This window comes from Hypoxylon trugodes (genome assembly GCF_022578975.1).
Source record: "Hypoxylon trugodes strain CBS 135444 unplaced genomic scaffold F4822scaffold_8, whole genome shotgun sequence".
Lineage (NCBI taxonomy): Eukaryota > Fungi > Ascomycota > Sordariomycetes > Xylariales > Hypoxylaceae > Hypoxylon > Hypoxylon trugodes.
In genome coordinates, this window is record NW_026250023.1 from 1,170,961 (window position 1) to 1,180,467 (window position 9,507).

Below are 9,507 nucleotides of genomic sequence, written 5' to 3' on the forward strand. Positions count from 1 at the left end.
TGAGGATCTTAGGGGTTAGGCATGGCTAGGTCAGATAATAATATTACCTAACAAAAAAAGCTACCATACTAATTAGGGCCGCTGGATACCTTTTAAAAAATTAAGTCTACTGGATTATTATATCGTGAACATATTCTAATGTTGAGCCTCAACCCGTGTCTTTTTGCTCTGAGCAATCGACCACCACCATGGCCGAGTTCAACATTCAATCTTCCCTCCTAGACGGTGGCAGTTTAGGTATGGTTTCGGAAATAGGTGTCGATCAAACCAATCCTGCTGGGTTTAAGCTAAAACTCTGGCCAACACTTATCATTGTATGGCCGGTTGTGATGCTATTGTCAGCCTGCACCCTTTCGTTGCGCATTTCAAAACGCTCCAAGGCCGAAGCCATTGAAGAGGACCAACCCATTGGCGCCGTTCGAACAAGGATCCCCATTGTCTATGATATTCTTCAACAGATCGTACGCGTCTTATTACTATCATTGATCATCTTAGGCTGTGTGCAAGATAGATCTTCCACTGTGCCTGAGGCTTGTGCTATTGGCTATACCTTGGCCTTAGATGCGATTCGTATCTTAGCAACTCGAAACAAGGAGAACAGATCAGCAATTATACATCATGTCAATCTTATTGTATTCGTTGATGCGGTAATTGCTTTTATTCAGCTGTCTCCAAGAGTTTTATTTATCAGCACACGAGAAACTCATGGTAGCCCTTGGTTACCTTTGAAATTCGCCGCATCTCTTCTCAGCATATTCTTCGCTTTCATCACGCCTCGGGAATGGACGCCTCCAAGATTATCGTTTGAATTGGCCCATCGAGAACAACCGGCGCCAAGCCCTGAACAAACATGCTCTTATTTCTCTTACTTCGTCAGCTACGGCTGGTTGACGGACATCATCTGGACGGGAGCAAAAAGGCGTCTAGTATCAGCGGACCTACTTCCAGTACCGGAATACGACGAGCCTCTTGTTTGGAGAGAGCGGATTCTAGATGCACGAAAACGATTCAAGACAACCCTCAAAACGCTTGGTTACACTTTGCGCCATAACATTGGCATCATGGTATTTTTCGCCGCTCTTACGGCTGTCGTCGAGTTTATTGCGCCTCTTGGGCTTTACAAACTCCTCAATTATATCCAGGACCCGTCAGCCGCTACAATTCGTCCTTGGCTGTGGGTTGCATTATTATTCATTGGGCCGACGCTGAGATCGGTCGCCTACCAACAATATATCTTCTCGAGTACTCGTTTAGTCGTACGTACACGACTTTGTCTCGTACAAGAGATTTATGCTAAGGCATCGCGTATTTTCGATACCGACGACGCCGAACACGACAAACAGAAAGCAGAGAATTCCGAAGATGCCGCCAAGCCATTGGACGATAATGGCAAGCCGAAACCAAAGAGAAACAGCAAATCCGAGAGTATTACAAATCTGATGGCATACGATGTAGATGCCATCTGGAGTTCCCGAGATTTCATCTTGGTTTGCACCGCCAGTCCAATCGAAGTCACAATGGGTGTCGTTTTCCTATACATTCTATTCGGTCCATGCTCCCTCATAGCCTTGGCAGTCATGTTGCTCTCCTTCCCCATCGCGACATTACTATCCCGGAAAATGTCCGGATTCCAACGCGAAGTAATGAAGAAAACGGATCGTCGCGTATCGCTTATTTCGGAGTATCTCTCATCCATTCGAACGATAAAATACTTAGGATGGGAAGACATCATGGCAAACAACGTCAACACCGAGCGCCGACACGAGGAAGGATTAACATGGTGGAGGAACCTTACGGCCGTTGCAGTTGCAGTCCTCGGTGACTTCGTGCCAATGTTTGCCTTGTTCACTATGTTCGCGGTAGATACACTAGCTCTCGGCCATCCCCTTACCGCATCAAGAGCATTCACGGCGCTATCTATTATCGAAACATTAAGATTGCAATTCGTGTGGATTGCGAATGTCACGCGATTTATTTCCCAGGCTCAAGTCGCATTCGGAAGAATCGACAAGTTCATGCTAGGTGAACAAGAAACTGTCAGACATCCAGAAGGCGCTCCTGCTTTCAATGGTGCGACGTTCCGCCGGGCTCAACATCCGGACAGCTTCAAACTACAGGTCGATGGAAAATTCGTCGTTGGTGGTCTCAATGTTATTGCCGGCGCTTCCGGAAGCGGAAAATCGAGTTTGCTGCTATCGCTCCTTGGCGAAACCATACTAGAAGAAGGCACCGCGACATGTCCACGAGATATCTCCTACTCTTCGCAGATTCCTTGGCTTCTTAATGACACCATTCGAGCCAATATTCTTCTACACGAGGACTATGATGAGAAGCGTTATGACCGAGTTATCAACGCCTGTGGTTTACGCCCGGATCTTGATAACTTCGAGAACAAGGATCTCACGAATGTAGGAGTTAATGGATCAAACCTCTCTGGTGGACAGCGACAGCGGGTCTGCTTGGCACGTGCCGTATATGCGAGATCTCAGCTTCTCCTACTAGACGATGTCTTCTCAGCTCTTGACTCGGTAACTCAAAAGCACGTATGGGAGAACTGTTTCCACAAGGATGTACTTCAAGGCCGTACAGTAATCTTGGTGACGCAAATGCAAGCCGCGAAAGATGGCGCAGATCTGGTCATGGAGTTATCGCACGGGCGCCTCGTCTCGACCACACGTCGCGGTGGTGTGACTGTAGAGGGCCCTCTATTCCCACCGATGCCTCAGCAAATCCCATTGAGACCCAAGAGGCCGTTGGAGATTATCACGGAATTGAGCGAAATCCGCAACCCATCCCATGTAGAAAAGATTGAAGCCAAGGTAGACCAAGAAATCGCCGGTCAGGGACGAAATTCAAGGTTACTATTCTGGCACTACATGCTTTTCTTCGGCGGAACCGGACAGGCAATGCTTGCTCTATTCCTCTGCCTCCTCGCGCAACTCGCATTCTTCGCTATTCCCCTGTGGCTCTCCGTCTGGGTAGGCGCATCATCGAGTGAAGATGCCAAGACCGTCGCATTCTACGTTATCACATACGGCGCATGGCTCCTTTCCTTCTCCGCAATCTCCGCCGTGAGCCAAGCATACCTCCAATGGGGCGCTCGCAGAGCAGCCCATACCCTACACAAGAAGCTCGTCAGAGCTGCTCTATGGGTATCGGTTCATTGGTACGACAAGAACCCACCCGGTCGATTAATCAACCGTTTTTCTAGTGACACATACTCCCTCGACACAGTCCTTGTCGGGTACCTCCGAATCGCCATTGATAACATATTCCGCTTCATGCTGCGGCTCACAGCCATTGGGTCTATCATGCCTATCTTCGCTCTCCCAGCGGCGCTAATCTGCAGTGTTGGATTAGTCTGTGCGGAGATGTACACCCGCGCGCAATTATCCGTTAAAGCGTTAACATCAGCCTCCCAATCTCCGATCTTCTCGTTTTTTGTGGAAAGTCTAGCTGGTAAAGCCGTTATTCGGTCGCGCTCCGGAATGCAAGAAGCCTTTGCGGATGACCTAGCTAGGCGCATGCGCGTGTATGTTCGCGCCGCTGAGACACAGTACAATTTGAACAGATGGATTTGCGTTAGAGCCGATGGATGCGCGGCCGTTATTGCACTATTTACTGGTGTTATAGCCATAGCCATGGGATCCAGTGCTCCGGCCGGTCGATTAGGTTTCTCTCTAACGAGTGCCATTGGTCTTGGACAGACAATTCTTACTATGGTGAGAAACATGAACGAGTTAGAAGCCGAGTTGAACTGCTTTTACCGAGTCCGCGAGTATGCATCATTGCCGTTAGAGAATGAGCGCGATGAAGACGAGGAAGTTGTTACCCCGCCTGAGTCGTGGCCATCTCAGGGCAACGTGGAGTTCCGCGGCGTTACTGTAAAATACGCACTCGATGGACCAAATATCCTAGAAGACCTGTCGCTAACCGTTTCCCCTGGCGAGAGGGTCGCTGTGGTGGGCCGAACGGGAAGTGGCAAGTCAACGCTCGCGCTATCGCTTCTTGGCTTCACGAACGTCACTAAAGGTGCTATATTGGTGGATGGTGTTGATATAAATAAGATCCCACTCGAGGTGCTTCGTCGTCGATTGACGATTATCCCCCAAGAACCCGTTTTATTTAAGGGTGACGTTAGGTTCAACGTTGACCCCGCGCAAATTGCTCCCGACGAGCATCTAACAGAGGCTATTGACGCTTGCAGTGCTGTAGAGTCGCTGAGAGTACGGTCGCAAGAACCTGGCTCCGACTCATCATCAGCAGCACCATTGAATTTGGATACCCCGGTCGCTTCGGGTGGCTCTAATTTCTCCGTTGGACAAAGACAGGTGTTAAGTCTTGCACGTGCCACTGTCCGTCGATCTAAGGTAGTAGTGTTGGATGAGGCAACAGCATCCCTTGATCACGTATCCGATGCGGCAGTACAACAAGTTCTCCGGTCGGCATTCCGCGGAAACACGATTCTAGCTATCGTACATAGGCTCTCGACTATAATGGATTATGACCGAGTCGTTGTTATGGAAAGCGGGAAGCTTAAGGAGATGGGACCGCCTCTAGAGCTTTACAAGCAACAGGGGACTTTCTACGGTATGGTTAGACAAAGCATTGAACATGGAAAAGGAGGAGAGTGGACATCGGAGAAACTTGAATCCCTAGAATCGAGCACTAGGACCTAGACATCGGCACTAGCATGGCTGCCGGGAGAGAAAGGTCTAGAGTAGCGGATCGCATTTCGCAAGGGCATGGATTTCAGAGCATATGATAGAGGATACAAGGTCAGCACTATAGAAGCATGCGCCATGTTTGATTGAACTTACGTTAAGTAAAATAAAAAGTAAACGTTCTCGAAATTTATTGTTTAATAACTATACCGCTATTGTGACTCCGTTTGGGATTTTTTGCCATCGAACGCCTGAGGTGACATCGTGGTCGCTAAGCCACTCGAGTTTTTGCCGACTCATAGTCTTTAAAGTACCTACCTCCGGTAGGTAATTAATATTATAAAGATAGGCTACGAGTAATTCGATCTAGAAGGATATTTGTGAAGACTTCGAATTGATTCCAAGCGACTTTAATTCTATGATCTGTTCTAAAATAATCGTGGGTGGTATCTAATTCAGAACGGGTCAGTGCAACATGGGCAGATTAGAAGTTTTTCAGTATCTGGCGCCACCATGGTTGAGGCACCCCTATCTCACCGGCGGCCACCTCCTTCACTTCGTCGAGGTCACGCCGTCTTCCCGATTGTAAGTCTATTTCTTCCTTTCGCCAAAATCGGGTCTTGAAGACCAGCTTGTATCCGGCGAATATGACGAAAAACAGGGGTAGTAAGATATAGGCATCCACGAACCCGCCGGCGTCCCATGGAGAGAAGTTAGCCCAACCCTGCACTAGTGCCAAGAATATGTTGGCTCCTAAACCGAAGTATGCGTTCCATGGATACCAGAGAGACACGAATGGTAGATCCTCGATTTGATATCCTTGGGCCTTCCAAGCTTGACGGAATCGAATGTGCGTGAGAGAAATTGAACCCCAGACAAGGAAGGTTGATACACCACTTAAGTTCACGATATAGCTATAAGCTTCCGAGGCACCAGTTGAGACATTCATCATTGACAATGCGCCGAAAGCATTTGCCATGGTGATGGCAGGGATTGGTACACCCCTCTTGTCTGTCCATCCGAGGAATGATGGGGCCATTCTCTGTTGTGCCATGAATAGTAATGTCCGCGACGCGATGTAAATGGAACTGTTGATAGCAGAAATGCAAGTAATCAAGATGAAAGCATTGATTAGATGCACACCACCTTGCCACCCCGCGTTTTGAATCGCAACCGTCATCGGGCTCAATAGTGCACGGCTACTGCCGTTGACCAACTGGTCGGCATTGGCTGGGCAAGTGATGCCGAAAAAGAAGGCCGCGCCCATGTAGATAAATATGATACGCCAGAATACTTGGCGAATCGCTAGCGGAACGGCGACTCGGGGATTCTTGGTCTCGGTAGCAGCGACCGCTACCGATTCGCAGCCGGCGTAGAATGTCGAACAGAAGACGAAGACTTTGGCGACACCACGAAAACCTTGGACGAAGGGACCTGGATCATGCCAATATCGGAAGCCTATGGCCCCGGTGCCACTAATCCCACCGGATACATAACTGTAGGTTGTTAGAAAAATGGCTGGGCAGTTGATAGATATCTAAACTTACACGATGGAGAATATGTAAAATGCAACCAATCCAACCAGCTTAAGAAGAGCTAACCAAAACTCAGCTTCTCCAAATGTGCTTACGCCACAGAATTGGAACAATAGGAAAGCGGTCTGGAGCGGAGTTAGCGAGACAGCGCAAGGTAAGAAATGAAGGACAACACAAACCCATAGCAGTAAGAAGTACCCCCAAACGGGAACCTTGTCGCTCCAAAAGACGAGAATGCTAGTCGTGGCATTGTACTCGTTGGCTAGGACAGCAAACCAGATGATGAAGTAATTCCATCCAACAGCGACAGCGAAGGCGGGGTCGACGAAGCGAGAAGCAAGCTGTGTGAATGCGCCACCAGATGGATAAAGAGTTGTGAGCTCCCCTAGACTCTGCATAATACTGTTCATAAATTAGTTACTGAGACATACATGCATGTTGTTGGTTGTTACGGGGTCATGCCATGTTACCTAAAAGCGATTATGCCGATGACACCAAATCCAATCAACAACGATGCTGGACCGCCACTCGATAGAGCACCACCGCTTCCGACGAGAAGCCCCGGACCTATGATTCCGGCCAGAGCCATCATGCTCAGATGTCGCGTCTTTAGTCCGCGCTTTACCCCCGACTCCGGGTCAATCGAGCGGAAATCATCCTGATCCGTGTCTATATCAGGCGGCGCGATTGGCCGATCGGAGTCCTTCGGACTATACATCGTAAGGGAGACCGTGCCGTGATCTCACGTAACAAGCAATAACAACAAAAACTCTCCAATGATGATCTCAAATCGATACATCAACACAAAGATAATATTTATACAAGTATATTGGTTCTGTTAGAATGAGGACCTATAAGCGATAAACATCGCATTGGTAAAGTCTAATATTAAGTATTTCCCATACTATTAGTCTTTATTTTTTTTCTCTATTCCCTAAAATTGAAGCTTGATTTCCCAGTTCAGAGATTTATTTAGGCCATTATTTCTAAAATTGCGTGATCGAAGGAACCCACGGACTACCCACCATCCACGCCGTAAAAAGCAAATTGCCAAGACTGTCGGGTATCTAAACTAAATCTGGTTTAGGATCGTCGTACGTGGATCCTAAAGGCATTCTCGAACAACGCCACGCAAGTTTAGTAGAAAGATAAACAGAGTAAAGAACTATTATCTCATAGACTCTAGCTTTCACTAACCTACTAACTTACAGATTAAATCTTTCAACTAGGAGGAAGAAATTGACATCATCCTATCGAACTATCATAATACCTAGTAGAAGGGTCTTAGAGTCATTTTCTACATAATCCCCTGCCACGACAAGAGAGGGCCTTTATAAAAACCAGTTTTCCTATGACACAAGCCTTTTTTAATTCCCTGGTACACTAGGCCTTGATTCCCCAAGTATTACCCGTAGGTAGCGTCACTAATAGGCTACTCTAGCAATACTCTACGACAATCCGACACGAAACTGCTGACGATACATAAGCAGGGTCTTATTCGATTCAATTCAGTCTGAAAGACCCTATCAGAAGCAAAAAGACACCGCTATCATGCAGCAGCTTTATGCTCTTCCACACGCTGTATAAGCTCCTTAAGCGCATCCATAGTCTTCCTCTCCGCCTCACCATACCTAAGACAAGTGCGCAAATGCGCCGTATCCTGAACATTAACCTTCCCACCATGATGAAAGCGGTTAAACGCCTGCAACTCAAACGGCAGCATCTGGTTCTCCAAACCCTTCATCTGCGCCGCGAAGTTCTCCTCCGTAGTCGCTGTTGCTGCCTGCTGGCCTGGCTCCCCATGAATACCCAGACCCTGGATTTCCTTCACTGCCCTAATACTCAATTTCCACACTTCATTATTGGTATCTAGGTCCTTGTATCTGGGCCATCCTAAAATATCGCATCCCGCGAGAACGGCGAAAAATGGATTGATGTTCGCTGCGCTGACTACCGCCGGGATAACGGAGCATTTCGAGAGTTTGCTCGCATTCCAGAGCTCAGCGAAGCCCTTCGCGGCAGCGGGTGCATTATCAGTAAGTACGATGCCGTCGCCCAATTTATCAGTAAATGCGAAATCCGATTTTGCGACTAACTCCGGGTCAACGGGAGGATTCGCGGGTAGCGTCACGTCCTTCGTCGCGTAGATATGAATCGCGAGGGTTGCGTTCGCCACCTGGTCCTCCGCAAGACCCGAGGTTTTAAGGAACCAAGTTCGCAAGTCGACGAACACGGTTCCGAGAATGACCTTGGTGTTTGTATTGCGTGCAGCTTCTCCTATGGTTTTTACTAGATTTGTTCCGGTCTCGTTCTGTAATGCGGTGCCGTCTAGCGTGATGAGGATGTAGTCGAAGTTCTTGCCAATGATGTCTGACGGGCTGGTGATTAAATCGTAGCCCTTGTACTCCTTTAACGAGTTGTCGTCATACGAGTAGAGTATCTGCGGTCGGCTTAAGGCCTCCTTGCGATGCGGGCGGATGAGGAATGTCACGTCGGCTCCGGCAAGACTGAGGATGTAACCTGAGATGATTCCCATCGATCCGGCACCAACAACGAGGACGCGAGATTTAGATTGTCCGCTCATTTTGACGATGCAAAATTTCAATCAACTAGAGGTTTTTTTTTCTGGGATAATATTGCTTCTGCTAATTTCTGCTCTTAATAGATATCACAATACAATTCCGACAAGAAAGACTTATATACCAGGATATTATATAACGTCGGTCTGAGCCGTAGGGTTTTCAATCGTCCCGCTTCGGCGACTTTGTCACATAGTTCCTGGGCAGCCAATCATATCCGCCCCCGCCCGGATGTACTTATCCTCATAGCGATTAGCCTATGTTGTTGGCGACTCTATTGTGTATTGGCAGTCTGATTTGTAATACGCATACATTTTACATTAAGCCTGGTCTTTCGCTCCCTGTCGTGACTTTCAATTTACCTTTACGTTTCTTTATTTACGTAGTACCACGAATGTGTATTGGCGATGGCTTCCGTTCAATGAGTGGGTCTTAGATTGGGAGAGCTGTCGCTGGATCGTCCCGCAACGTCACAATGATAAAAATAACTCGAAGTAGGCTCATAGACGGTCAATAATTCGGACTTAAGAACTTCTTTGCTAATTCCCGGTCGTGTATTGAGAGCGTGGAAGTCCGATATGTTAGGAGCTATCCCTTCCCCTGGGCCAGTAATTCTACGGGCGGGGTTTACGTGATTATATACATGACGCGAATAGATCTACACGTCGACGTTGGAATGTCTAGGATATCCGGAGAATCAATTATTAATTCCATATTATTATCACTGAC

General features: G+C 47.7%; 3 protein-coding genes across 3 annotated transcripts; 1 reads left to right on the forward strand and 2 right to left on the reverse strand.

Moving 5' to 3' along the window:
• Positions 1-319: 319 nt before the first annotated feature.
• F4822DRAFT_413150 (ABC multidrug transporter) lies at positions 320-4,816 on the forward strand. The gene has a single exon (XM_051459026.1). It carries the CDS (start codon positions 330-332, stop codon positions 4,677-4,679), a length of 4,350 nt encoding a protein of 1,449 aa, XP_051311267.1. The 5' UTR covers positions 320-329; the 3' UTR covers positions 4,680-4,816.
• Positions 4,817-4,873: 57 nt separating this feature from the next.
• On the reverse strand, positions 4,874-7,156 carry F4822DRAFT_413151 (putative amino acid transporter). The gene is made up of 4 exons (XM_051459027.1): positions 6,670-7,156; positions 6,379-6,601; positions 6,212-6,324; positions 4,874-6,160 (listed from the first exon to the last, which is right to left on the reverse strand). The coding sequence occupies exons 1-4, from the start codon at positions 6,915-6,917 to the stop codon at positions 5,149-5,151; spliced, it is 1,596 nt and encodes a 531-aa protein (XP_051311268.1). The 5' UTR covers positions 6,918-7,156; the 3' UTR covers positions 4,874-5,148.
• Positions 7,157-7,352: 196 nt separating this feature from the next.
• F4822DRAFT_413153 (uncharacterized protein) lies at positions 7,353-8,928 on the reverse strand. Its single transcript, XM_051459028.1, has one exon. The coding sequence runs from the start codon at positions 8,781-8,783 to the stop codon at positions 7,749-7,751; it is 1,035 nt and encodes a 344-aa protein (XP_051311269.1). The 5' UTR covers positions 8,784-8,928; the 3' UTR covers positions 7,353-7,748.
• Positions 8,929-9,507: the final 579 nt, after the last annotated feature.

Bases quoted from the DNA above. Each gene is read 5' to 3' on its own strand.
- F4822DRAFT_413151 (XM_051459027.1), bottom strand. From the start codon at position 6,917: ATGTATAGTCCGAAGGACTCCGATCGGCCAATCGCGCCGCCTGATATA. The intron at 6,325-6,378 runs GTTTGTGTTGTC...ACTCCGCTCCAG, and splicing joins GGTACTTCTTACTGCTATGG to ACCGCTTTCCTATTGTTCCA. The intron at 6,161-6,211 runs GTAAGTTTAGAT...AACAACCTACAG, and splicing joins TTTTACATATTCTCCATCGT to TTATGTATCCGGTGGGATTA.
- F4822DRAFT_413150 (XM_051459026.1), top strand. From the start codon at position 330: ATGCTATTGTCAGCCTGCACCCTTTCGTTGCGCATTTCAAAACGCTCC.
- F4822DRAFT_413153 (XM_051459028.1), bottom strand. From the start codon at position 8,783: ATGAGCGGACAATCTAAATCTCGCGTCCTCGTTGTTGGTGCCGGATCG.